The sequence below is a fragment of the Phalacrocorax carbo genome, chromosome 4 (assembly GCF_963921805.1).
Source record: "Phalacrocorax carbo chromosome 4, bPhaCar2.1, whole genome shotgun sequence".
In the NCBI taxonomy this organism is placed as follows: domain Eukaryota; kingdom Metazoa; phylum Chordata; class Aves; order Suliformes; family Phalacrocoracidae; genus Phalacrocorax; species Phalacrocorax carbo.
Genome location: NC_087516.1, coordinates 81,463,224 through 81,482,995, shown reverse-complemented (window position 1 = coordinate 81,482,995; position 19,772 = coordinate 81,463,224). Strand labels below are relative to the sequence as shown.

General features: G+C 44.6%; 1 protein-coding gene across 2 annotated transcripts in view; it reads left to right on the top strand.

Annotated features, from left to right (window-relative positions):
* Positions 1 to 19,772, top strand: part of FRAS1 (Fraser extracellular matrix complex subunit 1) — a 173,103-nt gene that overhangs the window by 87,597 nt on the left and 65,734 nt on the right. For both annotated transcript variants that reach the window (XM_064450662.1, XM_064450661.1), the window contains exons 14-21: positions 623 to 766; positions 2,533 to 2,673; positions 3,110 to 3,250; positions 4,142 to 4,315; positions 6,905 to 7,045; positions 9,085 to 9,228; positions 16,610 to 16,762; positions 19,588 to 19,734. In XM_064450662.1, coding sequence (XP_064306732.1) covers positions 623 to 766; positions 2,533 to 2,673; positions 3,110 to 3,250; positions 4,142 to 4,315; positions 6,905 to 7,045; positions 9,085 to 9,228; positions 16,610 to 16,762; positions 19,588 to 19,734 — 1,185 coding nt within the window. The remainder of the gene's footprint in view (positions 1 to 622; positions 767 to 2,532; positions 2,674 to 3,109; positions 3,251 to 4,141; positions 4,316 to 6,904; positions 7,046 to 9,084; positions 9,229 to 16,609; positions 16,763 to 19,587; positions 19,735 to 19,772) is intronic.

Sequence of the window (19,772 nt, the reverse complement as noted above, 5' to 3'; positions counted from 1 at the left end):
CCCAGGAATTACTCCATCTGAGCACGTGAGGATTTCTGCCCTGCCCGACCAGATCGGCCAACGGCCAGAAGTCGGTTCCTTCTGCACTGATGCAGAGTCCTGGAAGGGCAGCAGGAGTCATTTCTAGAAGTAGTCTGTCTTGCTTTTAATTTTGCAGGATCTTGGTTGCAGCCCTGCAGTCTAATTCTGGTTTTGTACGTGGACTGGGTTAATGTCAGCTGCCACTGCAAGGATCCAATTGGAGGTCTGTTTTCTTAAGTAGCGTGCGATGGGATCTCTTCACGCCTCCCTTTGGCTTGTACAGCCCCTAGCACCAGGATGAACAGGACTTAACGGTGTTACCAACACTCCTCCTAGTCTGATTACAGCTACAGAAACTGCTCTGATGTATACTGCGTGTCATATTGCACGTACTAAATGAAGCTATAAATTGCACCCCTGAGATGGCTTGGATGAAAGATACCAACAGAAGAAGAGCAGTGGGTTTTTGTTTGAAGCAGTGAATGCCAGTGAATTTAAGGGACAAAACTGAAGAAATAAACTTAGTTACTGCAAACTCTTCCTTTTAAAGAAATGATTGGAAGCTGATTGCTTGTTAATCCTGCACTGTTCTTTCCTGCAGCTTGTCACGAGTCCTGTTCCTCATGCTGGGGTGCTGCTGAGAACAATTGTTTGTCCTGCAAAGACACATCACGCGTGCTAAAAGCAGGGTTCTGCGTGGCCAGCTGTGGACAGGGGTTTTATACAAAGGATGGAACCTGCAGTGGTAAATACCCGTTTTCTTTGCAAGAAGTTTGAGAAATGCTCCGCAAAAAAAGGAATCAATATTTCATTTAGCTGTGTAGCAGCTCTGATTTTATGCAGATGTAAGAAGCCAGGTGCACCTTGTGCATACATATCGGCTGAGGAAAGCTGCCGTTTGCTTGTAAGATTATTAATTCATTTAATCTAATCAGATGCTGAAAGGTTTAAGATTTTTTTCCCTCGCTGAACGGCTTGAAAGCCTAACCAAGTTGTTTCTGAGGGCTTGACAAATCCATTTGTCTGTGGAAAGAAAAATGGCCTTTGCCAGCAGGTTTCTGTAAATTTGATTCTAATTCAGCATCACAGTAACTAATACCTGCACAACAGATGAGGTCTGGGAGCTGGGAAGGTTTGCTGAGAAAAGGGGAAGAGATGTCTTGGAGGGAATTAAAAGACCTGAGTCAAAGAGATCATGAAGGGGGAAAAAAAATCTCAAATAAATAAAGACTCTGCAATTCTCCACAACCATTCAGGTCAAGTCTGGGTTTCTGCTGGCAGCCGTCTGCAGCTGCTTTGAAGGACTGTCCAGCACAGTCAGTAGAAATGGCGGAGGGGTTGTCTGTCTTCATGCAGGTCTGTCTGGGCCACAGCTAGCTAGAGAGGCCTTCATACCTGGAGCGTGTTGACAAAATTGTTGCTTTTCTGGCCACTTCTGGATGAATTTCACTTTGACCAGGTCCCCCTTCAGTTTGCTTGATGTCTATACCAGTAATTTTTTCTCACCTGTGTTTTGAAATGTGCAGGCTTGCAATCTTACATCTGTAATCATGATCTGAAAATCATTTAAGCTCAAAAGGAAAGTTGACTTAGGTGCAGCTTGGCCATGATTTTGATTTTTATTGCCAGTGATTTCTCAAAACTGCATAGCTGTTCCTCACAACCTCCAGGGTTCGGGCCTTTCATCTTCTACCAAAAACATGCATTTTGATACCGAACTGGAGAGCTCTAAGCTGTTTTTAAAGGGGGACTGTCTCACTGGTGAAAAGAAACAAAAATTGGTCAAGTACAACACCTGGCCCTTCTGCATATGCAGCAGCGGAAGTGCTACTGACTCAGGGAAGCCAGAGTTGCGTAGTGCTCTTCGAGAACAGGTCAGTTAACTTCAGAAGTGACTGCCTGGGAGACTATAGACCACAGGAATTGATAGGAAACATTATCATGCCTGCTTTTAGATGCATTTTAACATTTAAACCTTTGACTTGAAGGAAAGGGGGAGGGGGAAAATTACAGGGGTTTTTATCAACTTTTCCCGCATCTTTTACATCCTGAACGGTCTGATAAGTGACGCGTGTTGTGCAAAGATATGTAAAGATTTATGAGATGGTTTTCATACATGATATTGTTCAGAATGGCGCTCCCTGTTCACAGGCTGTTGGTGAACAGGGAAAACATACTACGTTAGCAGGAGGGGGGTTGTGTCAGGAGCGGAGGGAGGGCTGGTGTAGACCCATTTCTGGTATTTGCACTTGCTCAGAGTCCTAGACGGGACACAGGTCAGCGAATACCTGTCTGCACTCGCACGTCTATCTCTGTGAATGTCACTACTTATTCCACCGAAGTGCGAAAGGTTACTTGTGCTGGAGAGGACTGTTTAAAGATGCCTTTCTGACAAAGAAAGGGCAAGGCATGGTTTGGCTTGCTTAATTTTATCTGTGTGGTCAGGTTGATGGCTTTGTTGTTCTTTGCTTATTGAGTTGCATTTCATTAATGAGCTGTCCGCTTCGGCAGCTTGTAACCAGTTCTGTGAAACGTGCTCTTCAGACCAACCCAGGTGTCTGACCTGTGCTTCAGATAAGTTGTTACATGATGGGAAGTGCATTTCAGAGTGTCCGGACGGATATTTCCCAAGTAGCAAAGGAAGATGCGGAGGTAAGAGGCATATTTGCATGACCTTTTCTAAGGCCCTCAAGGCACCCTCCACATGTTGTCGTCTTTTCCCCAGATGTTTGCCTGTGGGAGGGAATGTAAGAGCACAGAGGTGCGAGTAGGGACAGAGAAATTGGGGGGGGGGTTTTGTTTTCTTTGGTTCACTTGTGATGGATTGTTTTAAATAACCTCTTCGCCTTGCGAAGCATATTAAGACATGCTGAGATACATATTCAAAACACTGTGTGGGTGAGAGTTATTACTGTTAGGAGTTATTAATACACATGCACTTCTGCTCTCATTAGTTCACATAGCTGGCTCTCATGCCGGCTGGGAGTTTTCATTGTTGGCTGGAGGAGGCTGTAGTCAGCAACACCACTCACAAGGAGGAAAAAAAAAAAGGGATATTTCAGGTCTGTGTGCTCTGTTTCTTTATCAGCTTGTCATGATTCATGCTCCACATGTGAGGGACCTCTGGCCACTCACTGCACCTCCTGTTCCTTTCCTCTGGCATTGCACCGGGGCCAGTGCCTGCAGGGCTGTGGAGAGGGTTTTTACCAGGATCACGACATCTGCAAGGGTAAGCTGTGTACTTGGAGTAAGTTCCCCAGCTGCTGTAAACCAGTGTATCTATATTGGCTTTTGTCAGGCTGTGCTTGGAGTACCCAACTACGATGCTGATCCGTTATTCTATGCTAAACTGGTCCTGTGTTTGCCTGCTGATTGCCTTCTACTTTGAGAAAAAGGAAATTCTCTCAAATACATTCTGCGTTCACCCCCTCAGGATTTAGTGATCTTGGGGGCCTTTTTTTTTCTCTATGCTTTTGAAATAAAGGTTCATCGCTTCCAAGTTTTTCTTGACATGCGTTAAGAGGTGGATTAAATAGTAAACACAGCTATAGACTTGCTAAAACTGAGGTCATTTTTGCAGCCATGGAAAACCTAACAATTCAGAAGATTAATTTATTCTTCTTGTGAGCTCTTCAGACTGTCATTTCTTGCTATCTCTCCTAGTGAGATTGTGTTCACCATTGCAGTTCCAGAAATTAAAGGAAAATTGACTGCCTGTGGCACAGTACCACAACTTTTCCCCACTATTATTTGTTCGTCAACTTTACTCAAGAAAAGAGCTGTAATTTGGGGGTGGGGGAAAGATGTCAAAGTATTTCTCTAAAATCCCTGTTCCATTATAGAAAATACAGCACCCCCATCTCTTTATGGAATCTTTAAGATTTCTTAGCTTGTGAGTTGCTGCAGAGTGTACGCTCTTTGCTAGCTCTTTGAGTATCAGATTGTCTACAGCAACACAAAACTGGGAAGAGGGATGAACAAGAGGGTCCAAACCGGTGTTTTCTCCCTTGTCTCTCTCACGTTTCCTACCAGATGCCTGGGTTGCTGGGGCTTTGTCCTTTTGTCTGAGAAAGCTGTCCTCAGAGCTGCACCTCTGACTGCTCTCTTGACCTGTGCACAGGTTGCCACCCATCCTGCCGCACCTGCGTCGGTCCGGGGGCCTCCCATTGCCTGCAATGCAGAGTGCCAGAGGGCGTACTGCAGCCTCACCAGCCCACGGAAGGAGCTGTACATGGCCTTTGCCTCTCTCGCTGCCAAGCCAGGTTCTACACGGATAGCACAGGAGTCTGCAAACGTGAGTAGAGGATGGGAACAGCTGTTCAAAGCCTTCAGCAGAGGGCTGCACTGGATTTTGGGTGTTCAGGGTGATCTTGTATGATGTTCATTTCTTGTGTGCTTTGAGCTCCTGCATTTGCCTTGTGAGTGTCATGAATATTTAAAATGTTTAAATGTTTAAACTCGGTACCTTTCAGAATAGCGTATACTAGTATAGTTTCCTTTTTTGAAGGAAAATATACTCTACATGTAATTCCTGGCTAAAGAATTCAGGTACTTTTTTTAAAAACAACTGTGTTCAAGTCTCCGCAGCTCAGCTTTCTTTTCACTGAAGGTGAGAAAGTGATTTTTACCACTGACTTATTTTGAAGCAGGATCAATCCTGAAATCCTTTGCAGAAAAGCAGAGCTGTCTCCTTATTAGCCCTTGGAGCAAGTCAAGGCATCCCACAGCAGTCTTTTCTTTTGAGAAAGCTCTTCTGATACATGCCCTGCAGCACACATACCATCACTGCTCCTGAAAATACCAAGTAGGAAGCATTTCCATGAAGGCTAGAGTTTGGACAAGAGGCTAACATGGTGTACACTGGGGATATATGTGGTTTCCCATCACTTTGAGAGAAAACTGTTGTGGACTTCAGCGAAGAATGTTTACTGGGTGGATCAGCAAGCCAGTCTGGCTGTACAGAGCTTGTGGCAGCTAGTGTGGATGTCTGTACAGCAAACATGTTGCAATATCTTCAAAATAATGCAGACAGAAGCAGGCTCAGAGGTTAAACTGAACGTGTTGTGCCAACACAGCCCACCCTAAGCCTAAGAAGGAATGATACTTTCAGAAATGTCAGCGATTTCCCTGTGTGGAAAGACCCGTCGTAGAAAGAGTAACTTTGCAGCGCTTAAGTAACAGTAATAGCAATAGCAACAGTGCTACTGATGGCTGTTTCTTCCTGTTGAAAAAACATTTTCTAAAAGTGGGCATAATTTAAAATCCATTTGTTTTGATTTTATCTCTTCATCTCCACTCGATGGAAAGAGTCTGTCCAAGCTCTTTTTTTTTTTGCCTTAGGGGATCTTAAATAAGGAAGAAGTGGCATTTTTTTGGTGGCATGATTCTGTCTTTAACAATGACCTACACAGACCATAAAGCATCCAGTGCTTTGGACTGGTTCCCGAAGGCAGTAGCATAGAGCCTCCAATCCATGCAGTGGCCGTTCCTTGGCAAGTAATGGGTTTTCTTGGCTGAGCCCAGGTTATTGTATAGAAACTGAGTGAAGAAACCCATATCCCACTGCCTCAAATGGGTGAACAGACCTGTACAAACAGGCCTGAGCAGGGTTCGGTGACAGTGCTGAATTATGTCATTGGGTAAGAATGCCGGCATGTTATTAGCTCTGCCGTCTTAGTACTGGCAGAAGAATAGTAGTTTGATTTATTGCAGAAGGGTGTGAAGATTCAAGATTTCAAACTTTGAGCTACCCCTGTAAAATACTCCATCAAAGTTTGTAGATGCACCTTTTTGAAAAACTAAACCCACAACAGAAGTCTACCATGCCTACGCTATCTGTGCGGAGCAGCAGCACGTTCATATGTAGGTTAAAATGCTGCTTTTGAAGGTTTTACCTGTGTGGTTGTGCATTTCTCACCAAACCACAGAAATATCTCTGTATTTTTCTAATTGAAAAATAGATTGATTGAGATTTCCCTGATGAAACTGTAAGAAATTTCTCTCTGATACAATTTGAGTCACTTGAGCCAAAGGTGGCCCTGAAGATGTGGCACTTGTGATCCCTGACTTCTCTCTCTGGCAGACAGCTAAGTGTACTTGTATAAATCATTTCATTTCACTTCACTTCTCCTCTCCAGCCCTGTGTCTGTCTTGTCTCCCGAGAGGGCAGGAAGTCTCTCTGTGTGTTCAGCGGAGACTCACACAGTGGAACCTGTGGCCTCGAGTCACTGCTCTAATGAATGCTCAGTTTTTAACTAAAGAGTTTATATATTTATTTAACCAGGTGACTTAAAGATGGCTTGTTTTAGGGTCAGTACCAGAAAAGGTGAGGAAGTCTAACTTTTTAACTGCACTCTCTTCATTCTTGCTGAACCACCCTTGTAATGAGGGTTCACTTCACTCGCTGTAGAGTCAGGTGGGCAGCCCGCCTCTATGTCTGTTTGCTCTTACCGCTCCAGAATGGCTGATGATAACCATGCAGTGAAGCTGGATAGGAAATCCTTCCCGGAGTAACTGTAGGGTGATAGTGAAAGATGATTTCAGAATCTGGTACGTTTGCAGAACCCCAGAGCTCTTACAGGGAGGAGAATGGTTTTACACAGTGTTGTGCATCTCAGCTTTCCATTTCAGTACCAAATTGTGTGGGTGCAAAGAAAGATTAAATACGCAGCTCTCTGTGGTTGCTCCTTATCTTCAAGAAGTGTGCTATACAGTCTTTGTTCTCCTGCCCTTTCTACCTTTCACAAGCAGAGAATCCTGTAAAGGACATACCTGCCTGTCATCACTGGGGAGAAAGCGATCTAGCCGTACTCTAGGACAGGAATAACCAAGATAAGGTAGAACTAATTTGGTGCTCTCTGTCTTCTTTTTCCCTTCCCTGCAGAGTGCCACTCCTCCTGTGCAAGCTGCGTGGGGAACACTTCTGAGGACTGTACGGCTTGTCTGTCTGCCCACGTCCTGCTTGAAGGCAGATGCACCTCTGAGTGCCCAGAGGGGCTGTTCAGCCACGAAGATCGCTGCTACCGTGAGTGCATAGCACGGGCACCTGCAGCTTATACTGCTGAATTTCATTGCATGCGTGTTTTGTGGTGCATTTCTCAATGTAATTAGAGATGCTGTCAGATTTATATGAGTCTATTTAAGTATTTTCAGGGGAAAATAGAATACGTCCAATTTCAAGAAATGGAATCTCCTCCTAATGGGAGAGAGGTGTACACGTTGAATCGTAAATTGTAATCAGTTTTGCTCCTCTGGACTGTTTCCCTGAAGATATTTTTGCATTTCATTTCAGCAGGCTTGGATGATGTTCTCAGCTGGCACGCTGTGGCAGAAGAGGTCTTTACTGGACAGCACTGAAGCATGGGCTGCTTTTATTAGGCTAGATGATTGTCCATATGAATTAGCTTTATTTTTAATCCACTGCTGGCTATAGGGCTGGGTTTAAAAGGAAGGAATTCTATGGGTACAGGAGAAAAGCCATTACATCTATGAACGTGCCTGATCAGTAGTGGGGGAAGCATTATTGATTTGTGTCTCAGCCTTGCCCACCAGGCAGCAAGCGGCCTTCATTCAGCTTGTCTGGTCTCATCTAAGCAGATGACTGTGACTACTGGCCTTCTGAGTGACTGCAACAATTAAATCCTGTTTGCCGCTTGTAGAAAATGGTGGCCATTGGGGTATGCCGTTCATTATGAGCTGCTAAGTACAATGGGTGAGGAAATGCAGGCCTTAGAAATCTGATTAGTCCCTTCAAGGTCATCTGAAAGTTGTCTCGTATTTTGTCATAGATTCATTGGGTCAGGTGTCCATGTATCTGTTCTGGCAGTAGGAGAAATCTACCGGTCGCTTCCCCAGGAGGCCTCAAGTTTAGAGAGAGAAACCTCTTCTAAAATCCATTGCTCTATTTATTCAATTTATTCATCCAAGGAAGAACTCTATAAATACATTTATTTGTCAGGCCGTTCTAAAGCTTCACAAATTTTGAGGTTGTGCACTGCCACCTTAGAGCTGAGGTAACTGCTGAATGCTGCATTACACAGTTTCAGGCTTTTGTAAATGTCTTAGAAACGAAATTTCAGTGTCAGGAAAGTGGCATCTTTCTCTATGCTGCCAGCTTAGATCTCCTGCAGTTTTTGAACAGCGAAGCTCAGTTAATATAGGTGCGTCTAGAAAATTGATTCTTCCTTTTGAAGGCTGGATTCATAGGCATGATTTCTGAGAAGCCGAGAAGGTGATGGGACATGATGTGTTAGATCTTAAACGCTGGAGCCGTATGCCATGGCAGCTGCGAAACGCCCAGCTGCCATGTGGGGAGCGAGCAATTGTGTGTAGCCTGGGGGAGTCCTGAGGTGGGACATTTTTGAAGTTGTGTGCTTTTATTCATAGAAGAGCTTTAAAAGAATTTCTTACAGATCATTAGCTGTAGTATTTCTCTCTCCCTCAGATCTGGACCATGGAAATAATGGAAACAGGGCGTGTGTCTTTAAAGGTGGAGGGATACAAAAGCAGTCTGAGTGAAATATTTTTGAGCAATATTAACCACTTTCCCTGCAATCTTTTTGTTGTGTTTTTAGCAGACGGAATAGCTAATGAGCGGGCATGGCATTCAGGTTTTATAGGTTTCAGTTTGAGAGGGCTTTGTGCAGAAATCATTCCTGGATTTTTCCACTTGTGAATATCAAACTCATGCCACCGTGACGTTCGTACAATCCCAAGATGTTTAATTTATCTCCCCTGTGCATGCCACTCTCTTTTTTTATGTGCACAAGAATAAGCTGGAGGCAGGAATAAAAGGGCTGATCTCTTTATATTTTATATTTTGTATAGATCTATACCTTGATTAATGCAGAGAACAAATCACATTTTAAATTGACAACTCGTTTCTCATCTTGTTTATTCAAAATGAGGATGTAAGCCTTCCAAACCACAGCTCTGCAGTCACTGATGCTATTTGGTCATTTTATGTCTGTGTTTTGTAGGAGTAAATGATTATTATAGGGGCCGGCTTTCTGGGGAGGGGACTACACCAAGAGCATAATAACGAGCGTTGATTTTCTTATCCAGCCTGTCATCCATCCTGCAAGACATGCCGTGGCCCTTCTGATTTGGAGTGCTTAACCTGCCATCCCCACGCAGCTCTAGCTAGTGGAAAGTGCAGGACTAGCTGCAAGGAAGAGCAGTATCTCAACCTGGTGGGCTATTGTGTGGGTAAGTAAGAGGAGAGGGCGTGGGTCATACAGTGTGGCGATCTTTCTGTGGCATTAACCAGCTACCTGAGCACACACCATGAAGAAATCAAAATGCCTGTTATGAGTTAAATGTCACGCAGGTGAAAACACCATGAGGAAACTCTCCACTGTGTGTAGTATATAGCAAAGCCGCTTGCCACTCCTGCTATACGTATCTTCACTAGAGCTGCGTGAAGTTATTGCAAGTTGTGTAAGGCAGGTAGCAGAGGGAGGGACACAAGGCTCTCCTTTGCCAGGCTTGCCTCTGCACGGTTTGGTGGGAAGACTTGACATCATGTGTACGGACCAGCCTGTCTGGGAATCATCAGAGCGTTCATATACTTATTAATACCATAACGAGTAGCATGGGCTGCAGCTCTGCTGCCTCGAGTGGCGATGTGCTTGCCTTTGCCAGGCCAAGCGCTTGCCTGTGTCTTGCTCCAGTCTGGGCTTTATAGCATACTGCCTGTCACTGTAGAGCCAAGCCTGGGGGGCCCAGAGCCAGGAAAGCTGCTTAGGTCCTGCACAGAGCTTCAGTAAAGTGAGTTAAGGAAATATTTGTGACTCAGAGAAGCAGTTTCTGGGGCCCCCAAGAAAAATTGGCACAGCTAGCATTGCTGTGTGCATTTTTGGGAGGTAATAGGATTTCTATACAGTGCTTATACTTTGTGGGTGCTCGGTGCCTGCACTTAAGCTTATCATCAGACGCCTCTGATTGCATTTATCTGTTTAAAAATAAATATTGCTTTTAATATATCACACAGACTTGTATATACATATCCTGGGAACTTCTCCAACAATTTCTTAGTTTTATCAAGCCATTATTTTCTTTATCAGAAAAAGATACGGCGTGTGAGTCTTAATCTAGGCTGAACAGTTCCAAATGAGATAAGGAATCCTAAGAAACGGGAAAAATGCATTAGACGTAATAAATATATCCATTGAGAGGCTATTGTTCTCAATTTAATACATATGATTCCCCTTCACAGAATCTTCTTTTTGTTCACGTATGTGTTGGGGTTTTTTTAATGAAAGACTTGTTTCTTTGCTCTCTACAGATTAATTTTATGAACCATTTCTTCACCTTCCTTTTAAACAACAGTTACTGTTTTGTCTGTAGAGACAAAGAGAGGGGGAAAACAAAGTATCTGGAGGAGGAGGAGGAGGAAAATATCCCAGAAGTATTGTACAGCTTCTTAGGTATTCAAGAAATCAGGTTGGGGAATCAAGATGTCTCATACAGTCAAGTAATTACAGTATGGAAATAATTCAGCATTTCAGTGTACGGGCTGTCTCTGTAAAATTTCAGGGGCTACAGTGATACTTATTAATGTCCTGCTGCCTCATGGCTGTATGTGCTTTATTTCTTCCACCTTGTTTTCCCATTACGTTGCATTATGCTCCCTATGAAAAAAGGCCTGTGGAAACATGGTCTTCCAGCTGTAAATCGCATTGAAAAAACTTAGTACCGTTTATCATAAATCAGGATTCCTTCTGAGGAGGGTTTACTCTGCTGCTTGCTGCATGCTATGTGCTTTAATTATCCCTTTTTGACCACTGTTACCTGTAGGTTTGGTGAGGTGTCATGGAGCAATAAGTGTGCTCCCCAAATCCCAGGTGATTAGGTAGGCATCACAGCGCCTGGCGATAATGAGGAGCAGAAGTGGGAAACAATGGGCTCGCTCAGGCAACGTGGAGGGCAAGGTTTGAGCTCCAGAATCGCTATACTGACAGTGATGAATCACCTGCAAAGAACCTTGCCTGGCTTTCTGAGCTCCAAAGCAATTGCAGTCTGGTGATGCAGCCTTTCCTTGCAAACTAACAAGCTGTATTTCAAAGCCCTGTAAGTCACGAACGTGGTCTGTTGTTTGGAGACTTCTCAAAGTAGACAGATGTTTTCAAGGCTTGGTTCACAGTGCCTGGCATCGCTGAGCGTCAATAGTGTTTGGATCTGTGCCCCCAAAACAGGGGAGAGAGCTTCCCAGGTGCAACACAATAAGAGCCTAAGGAGGTACCTCTCCTCCTCCCAGCTCGGACCTTAGTCTTGCTGTGTGACTCACTTGTGTCACACTTGTGGCCTTCGAGAGGCCAGTACAGATACTCCTTGTAACACAGGAACCCTTAACGTTCACGTGCTCTTGCGCATAGGTGCGCTGATGTTTCTTTGTCTAACCGAAGTTCTGAAAGTCCTTGTAGAGGAATGTAGTTACTTGTTGCCTTCGAAAAGAAGTTGTGCTTTGGTCTCGGATCTCGGAAGCGTGTTGCTCTTTGTGCCAAATTTACGTCTGATGTTTAAGCAAAGGGTGTGTGTTGCCAGTTCTGCTAGAGATAAAGAGCTCCACATCCAAGTTGTTAAATTTCACTCATTCTTCTCATTCAGCACTGATTGAAATGCTAAATTTGCCCTTGCAAGTTATTAATTACCAGTTAAAGAGCAGCTGTCCCATAAAAGAGAACATTAAAACCCCTGACACTTGCGTAATATATTATTTCCATCAGAATCTAACGAAGCTTTTTCCTTTGCTTCCCAATGCATTTTTTTCCAATTACCTTCCCATTTATCTCTAATTCTTGACCCTCCAGGCAGAACTGTGTTACGACTTATAGGGACTGCTGTGCCTTAGAGCCACCTGTCATACTTTATGGACCCACAGGGGAAAATCTTTCATACAGGATGCAGAAAAGCAACTGTCACTTGAAACCATTGCCTGTGAATTAGTGTTGTTATTTTACATGTTACCTGAGTGAGGATTGGAACATTTGCCATGTTAATAGGAAAAAAAAGATGTTGTTTTCAGCCGTTTATCAAATAAGCATTTCAAATGTAAGAAGAAGACAGACAAAATGGCCTCAAATTTGAAAAATCAATGAGTTTCTGAGCTCTGGTTTGGGCACACTAAATTTGTGTCAGTCTTCCTTGAGAACGCTCAATTTATGAGTTAGATTTTATAGCTAAAATGTATGGACAGGAATGTGGTTTTGTCTCTAGCAGTCTCCTGCTGAGTCTCAGGTATTCTGTCTTTTTTGTTTTCCCAGTTTGAAAACATTCTTTGATTTCTCTCTCCCTCTTATCCGAGGCAACTTCAGCTTCAGGAAACGTTGCAGTCACCAGTCTAAAAAATAGCACCATCGCTAAAGCTGTTGTCCTGCTCTTACTTTTCTGATTTGGATAAATCTGTGTCTGTCTCGAGGCTTCCTCATTGATCTTTTCCTGACTCAGTGGAAGGGCAGTTAGAGAAATGCAGAGGGACGGTGCAGTGGCCGAAGAAAGGAGTTGGCAGACTGAGCTCTACTGGATGCTCGGCTGAGGCGTAAAAGGATGCAAAGGACTACCTACCAGCATCAGTAGCAAGGGCCGCTGGTATGAAATGAAAATCAAAACACCCACTGATACAGTATCCCCCAAGGTCCTATCTTAACTTCCAACTCCATCTTCCTTGAAAGGGAGCTCCCAGTCCCCACGTTCAGCTGCTCAGGCCCTTGCTTTCTTGGGCTGTGTACAATTGCAGAACTGTTCAAAGATAACCCAGAAGAGCTCACTCAGGAGGATGCCTGTAACAAGCCTTTCTGCCTTGCTCTTAAAATTCCAGAAGGGACACTCTGACAACAAGAAATACGTTCAGCTCCTTGAAAAATTAATGAGCTGTAACCATACTCTTAGAGAGACATTGATATCATCACAAAGAGCTGGAGTTTCTCTGAGCAGAGCAAGAGGGAAAGTGGGGGGTTTGCTCCTCTTGGTCACTGGCGTGCAGCCTCCTACAGAAATTAACAGCTGAGCTGTCAGGGGAGGAAAACAGAAGATCATATCGCTACTTTGGTCTGGGCTTATTTGTGCTAGGCACCATCCAGCTGGATTTCCCACCTTACGCTGCCTACAGAAGCTCCCACCCTTTTCAGAAGGTGAAGGCAGATCCCTGCAAACGTGGTTGCATTTCACCAGGAGTTCACCTCGCTTGTTTGTGTGACAAATTCCTTTTTAGGTCTTTCAAAGGAGAGGAAAAATACCTTTCCAACACCCAAATCAAACCCAAAATCCTGGTCAGTGCTAGGTCTCCTCCTGAATCAACCATCCTGATTTTCTTTCTGGATTTACTATAAGGTGCTAGAGAACATTTGCATGCTGACAGGCCTGTAAATTGCATGGTGTTGTAAGTGCTGATATAAAGTAGTACTCTGTTGTAAACCTCATACCTTACCTTAGAGTACGAAGCTTGCATCAGGAAATTTTTTTTTAAGAGCCCTTAAGAGGGGAGGTATATTTAAACAGTACGAGTGGTTGATTGCTTAGCAGTTGGTGGAACTGAGAGGTAGAAATGCCCCTGGTTTCCTTTATGAGCATTCACAAACACTTCAGAGATGATTTTGTCTCCCCAAACAGCCTTCTCTGTCTTGACAGGCAAGGGTACGGTATATAATGGGTACTTTCCATATATGAAGGGCGCTATTTTCTTTGTTTTCCTTGCTAAGAGAAAGATAAAGGCGGGGGTAGAAATACAGTAACTCTGGAAGTTGAAATCTCTGTAACTAATTATATTATACTTTACAATGAATGTTGCTTTATAGGAAGATCAGTGATAGGTAAGTTGTTTGGTTTGGGGTTTGTTTTTTCTTTTAATCGACAAGGAGGAAATTAGAGCCAGTTGAAAGGGTAGCAGGACAAAGTTCTGTTTGCACAGTGGGAGGCAAGTCCGTAGCCTCAAAAAGATGAGTAGGGGAGCGCTGGGACTACGAGCAGGGTGGTGACATGCTGCCCTGAAAAATCCAGTTTGGATACTGGAAGAAGTCTAAGGGAATTAAGTAACCGTGTTGCACTGACCTGCAACGAACATGGGACGCGAAGGCTCGGAAAGCCCAAAGCCCCCAGGCAGTAACTTGCCTGCTGGCTGGGCTGGAGTGAGGAGTGACAGGGAGAAGGCAGAAGCAGGAAACAAATACGGCTGCGCAGTATTATTGAGAAGCATAAAGAAAACACTCTGCTGCTGTTAGTCCTCGCTTCAAAGGGAGCCTGCTGTGAAAAATTTAAATAATCTTTTCCAAAACAAAGCACTTAGTTCTTCCTTTACTCTCTCACCATGTCCCCAGTGTCCCTCAAATTCACCATGAGCGTCAGTTCTGGTTTTTTATTTGGTGGTGTGTGCTCTTGGATCTCCAGACTTGCAAAGGAACAAGCGAGTGATGGGGCTGATTTATCCTAAAAGAGCAGCTGAGAAAAAGAACTCTTTCAATACATAGGAGCAAACATAGAGGCTGTAAAGAGAAAACTGTACTGCAACAACACCTAGTTTTGTAGATACTTAGCTTTTTAAACGTTCGTTTGGGAGAGTCTAGTTATTTGTAGTAGATAATGGTTATTTGGGCACCCTTAGTTTTGTTCTGTCTCATTTTTATGCTCTGTTTAGGGAACCTATTGACCGTACACAAGCGTCTCTTTTGTTCTTGGTCCCTGAAAAACTGTTGCTGGCTCTTGTTACTTATTTCATCTAGCCAAACTCTCTGTTAAGGACCAGTGGCTCCAGAAAGATATTAAACTGGAGGAATATTATTTTAACAATAAGGGGAGTAGACATATTGCCAGGTAAACATGGAAGCATGAGAAACCACTTGGACTTATGTTAATTTTATTGAATATTCGTGCATAAAACTCTTCCCTGTACCTCCAGCCTTGTGCATGCAAATTACATATGGTGCTCAGGGCCTTTGGGATGATATTTAACTCCTTGCTGTCTATGGTGAGCTGTGTGTGATCCTTTCTGGCTTCACTGAGGCTGCAGGTAGATGTCAGGTCTTTCCGCTCTGATGTCAGTGCAGGTTTGGGATCTTCGGCTCTGAAGATTTATGGGATGATGCCTTGGGTATTGAGTTCCTCTCCTGTGCAGTTGGAAGCTGCAGTACGATAACCTCTGGAAGCTGTAACCCCTCTAAGGAGGTTTTGAGGTTTGTCACCGAGTTTAGGAGCATCGCCTCACGCGCTGCTTTTCTTTTCATACCACTAATCTGACAGTGACGGATTGCAAACCTACAGGGTCGCTATCTTAAGCATAATGTTCCTTCTTGCTCACCTCTGCCTCCCCTCTGGCTGTTAATTTCCCATCTGCAAGATTGAGAGTGTGGGGCAGAAACTAGATGGATGATACACCCTGTAAAGTCAGGAGGAGAAAGAGGCAGCTGCTTTAAGGACCTTGAATCCCTGGAAGCAGTCAGAATTGCATTCATTTCTGAGCTGTGTCTGTGCTTTTCCACCCGTGTTCAGTAAGAATCATCTATGTGTATCGTACAGGAGAAGTCGGGCTAGGGTTAGACTCCAGTCGCTATTATGTTCTTGCAGGTATGCAGAATTCCCCCAGGCTTCTCTGTGAGCCTGTCTTCAGCTTGTAAAATTAGATTGCCTGACAATCTGAAGTAATGCTGTCATGAGAGACAAAAGACAGGAAATTGAACCTTCAGCAGAAATCTGACGAGAGGCCAGGTACTGAAATCAAGCCTCATTATCGCATTTCTTTCACGACAGTCGTCATTTCCTTTATAATTTTCTGAATTACCATAATGAGGATTAATTTGGCTTCCAGGTTACCTTACCCTGCACTGTTGTGCATACAAAAGGCTTGTTGTAAAACTTTTTGAAGCGCCTAAGTTCAGGCTGAGGTCAGGAGACGCGATCTTGTGTGCTGCTGGGGAAAAATGAAAAAAGGAAAAGGTTCTGAGGCTCTCTCATGCAACTCTAAATGCCGCTCTTGGCTTGGCTTTGAGGTGTGCAGTGGCCCCGTCAGGGTACGGATGTCTCGTTTGTGTGGGAAAATCAGAACGGTAAGAACTATGGGAGAAGGTCACACAGCTGTACAGGTTGTGCTCTTTATTCTTCAGTGGTAGGAGCAGAGGGAGGTGAACGCCTAAAGCTGCCAGCGTAGTTTGTTAAAGATAAACCTGTAGGTAGAAGCACCTAAAATCAGAGAAGGGTTTGGGGAAGGCAAAGAGCTTTGAACTGCATTTGTACGTAGCTTGCCCAAGCTCACTTAGGATGGGAAAGGGGTTGCTTGAATGGGGCAGGAGAGGTGCGGAGAACGTGGTTTCTGAGTAAAAGTGAAAACGTTGTGATGCTCAGAAAGAGCACAGGAATGGGATGAGGGCCAGAGGAAAGGAATGCTCCTTGAATGTGGTAATTCCTGGTCGTCTTTCTTGAGGACATCTGGAAGTGCAGTGTTTAGCACCTGATCCCAGCCCTTGTACGCCAGAGAGCAGAAAGGGGCTCTGAAAGTTACATCCCTAGCGTCTTCCTTGAGCTCCCAGCAGCATGTTTCCCCTTAGCAGTTCTGCTTTGTCCATCTGTGATTGCAGTATCTGTTATTCCCTGCTTCTTTTAGACTGCCACCCTTTGTGCCGTCAGTGTGTGGCCAACCTGCGGGACACCGGCAGCGTCTGTCTGAAGTGCCAGAATGCCCGTCACTTGCTCCTGGGGGATCGCTGCATTCCTGACTGTCCCGTGGGATACTATGCGGAGAACGGTGCCTGCAAAAGTGAGTAGTCCCTACAGGTGCCTCCAGTAGCTGCAAAGGACCACCCGGATCCTTGCGAGGTGTTCCAGGAAATGGTTCCTATTTAGTAGAGAAGCTTCGCCCAGCTGGCAGGACACCGCAGCGGGAGCTGGGGGTGTCCCAGCTGATAACTCTGCCAGCTGGCTGGGAGCACTCGCTCTTGCCGCCTGGAACCTGTGTCTGCTTTCAGACTGTGATTTCTCTGAGGCAGACAGTGCTGTGCTGTCCTGAGCACATGCTGAGGCTACTGGGACCTAGCCCGCTGTTACAATACGATTAATAAGTGTAATGAGTACCAGGCAGCAGTATGCTTGTGAGGAGGAGGTGAAGGGGAGTTTTTCCTCTTTAGTAAATCCCGCCTCTCAAAGATGGGATGACAGTACACTGTGTTTTGTGTAGGGCAGCTACCCTGAGATCACTCCTAGGAAGAGGTGGGGTTCTTAAGCACGATAAAGGATAACTTCGACCAGAGACTTTTCATGTGCCCATCACCAAGTCTCCAATTTGTGTGGTACCAGCACAGTTCTGGGATGCTGACACTTGAAAACATTTTCTAGATATGTGCTTCGAAGGGCTGTGCACCTTCTGCTCCCAGAAGGTAGAACTCGTGCTGGCAGCAACTTCTCAGGACCTTTTGCGACTTGAGAAGGAACATCATCCTAGCTAAGGTCTCTCACTGACACTTGTCTTGCTACGGTTATGGTCCAAAAGGCAATAATCTGTAGCAGCTTCTAAAAAAAAAAGCCGATTTCATTCAGCCTTTTAGGCCAGCATGACAGATGCAGCACTGCAGCTGCGTGGGTGAAGCTGCACTGGTAGCACATTTTATTCTCTAGCCTTCTGTGCCTTCACCTATCCTTGGATCTCCTCCACTTTTTTGTTGATGTGGTTTCATATTTCAGTCATTGTCTAAGCTGCTTTATATTTCTTGGACTCTTAGAAGGAAGTAGGTTGCTTTTCTTGTTATGTGGCTGATGGACGTATTGAAGCCCGATGCACCTTACGCTGAGCAAAGGGTATTGCAGTTTATTTTAAGAGAAAGAAATCAATACAAGAAATTCCGCACGTTAGAATTAAGATGTAGGTGCTCCCTTTGCAGGAAGTGGCATTTCCTAATCCAGTCTAACAACTGACAATTAATGTTTCGAAGCTTTTCTCGGGCACTGTGTGTTTATTTACCTGTTTTTTGACAAATGAAATCTCAGAGACATATGAAATACGCTTTGTGTCATTTAATTGGAAGGACCCCTGAGAGGCATATTTTGCCTTCCTGGAAATTAAGCCTAGGGATAACATTTCTTCCCTTTGGTATCAAGGTTTCATTTAAAAGAAGCTTTGCATTATTCAGGCAGCGTCAAAGCCCATCTTGCATTTTGTACTAGCTTTTAAGATCTCCAGCACAGCGTAATGGAGTCGCTTCTCTGATTTCTTTGCCCGTTTTCACTCATGAATAATGTGGCCTGATAGGTGTAATGATGGCATCAATCTTTAGGTAAAGGCCTATCAAGAAATAAAATAGACTAATAGTTTTGTGAGTATGTACCCCCTTTGGAGAAAGTAATAGGATACATTGGCCTCATCCACGGTGGTATTTTAAATCTCTTCAGTCAGACTAAAAAGCCCAGGATGTGGGAGAGAAAGGGATGGAAAAGAAACAGGGAAAGAGAACAAGAGGGGTAGCATAAAAATACCTCCTCAAAAATGCAGGGAAAGAAAAAGATAGTCATGTACTCCCTTACAGTCAGTGGGATTTCTGGCTATGAAGAATTGCAGAAGGATCTTGTAAGACAGAGTGTCTGGGCAGTAAAGCGAGGGGTGGAAGCTTGGTATAGGCGATGTAATGATGCGCTCAGGGTACCCGATTCTAACCCCACATACAGAATGATGGCATCGTTGCCATCATCTTGAAGTAATGATCAATCAGCCTGTGAAAATGGCATCCCGGTGCTGATCAGCGTTGAAAAAGCAAATCCAATGTTAGGCACTAGTACGAAAGGACAGAGCAATAAAGGAATTCATTTTGCCACTCTCTAAAGGAGCTGCGTGCTGTGACCGGTTCTGCCCATCTCAAAAGGGAAGGGCAGCAGGGCTGAATTTGGGGTATGAAGGGCTTCAGTACAGGGAGCAACTGAGTAGACCACGATGCTTCAACCTGAAGGACAGGAGACCTTAGGAGGGAGAAAATATGATGGAGGCCTACTAAGTCATGAGCGACATGGAGAGAGGGGGCACAGAGACTGGCTGTTCTCTGTCCGTGTTGCTTCTTGGAAAAGGGAGCAGCTGTGCAACTCCTGCCAAAGGGATGGATGTAAATCTTCAGAGAAGCGTGGAGCTGTCAGAAAAGCACTAGATGGTTCCTAAACAGAGAAAGTGCATCAGTTTCAGGAGGATCTGACCTGAAACTAGTTGAGAGAAAGCATGAGAGGGAAGTAGGGATACATGCTTGCCCTTTTTTTTACTCTTTTCTGATAGACAGGTCTTGGCCAGATCCTGTAGGGTTGTTCCTAAGGAGAAGGGAAAGTTGGAGAGAAGAGGAATGGATAAAAAGAGAGAGAAAGGAGAGGAGGGGAGAGAGCTAGCGTGCATGGCACAGATAAAGCCATTTAACCCGTCTGTCACAAGGTGGGTTGGTTGTGTTTCTGCTCCTGAGCGCTGTGGACCAGCAAGAGCTTTTACTTAGTAGGAACTTTTGGTATTGGGTATTGCCATGCTCAGTCTCTGAGAGTGCTTCTGCAGAAGCTTGCGAAACTTGCTCAAAGGTCTCATTTTCCTTGAAGAGGAAACACTTGCTTTTGTTGTCCCTGCAGGGTGTCACCCTTCATGTAAAACCTGCACCGGTGAGGGTCCTTTTTCCTGCTCTTCCTGCGACACCAGCCTGGTTCTCTCCCACGCCAGCATGTGTGTGCCGGTCTGTTCCCCAGGATACTACAGGGATGACAGGCAGACCTGCAGACGTGAGTGTCTCTCTCCAAGCCACCTCTCCTTTTCACAA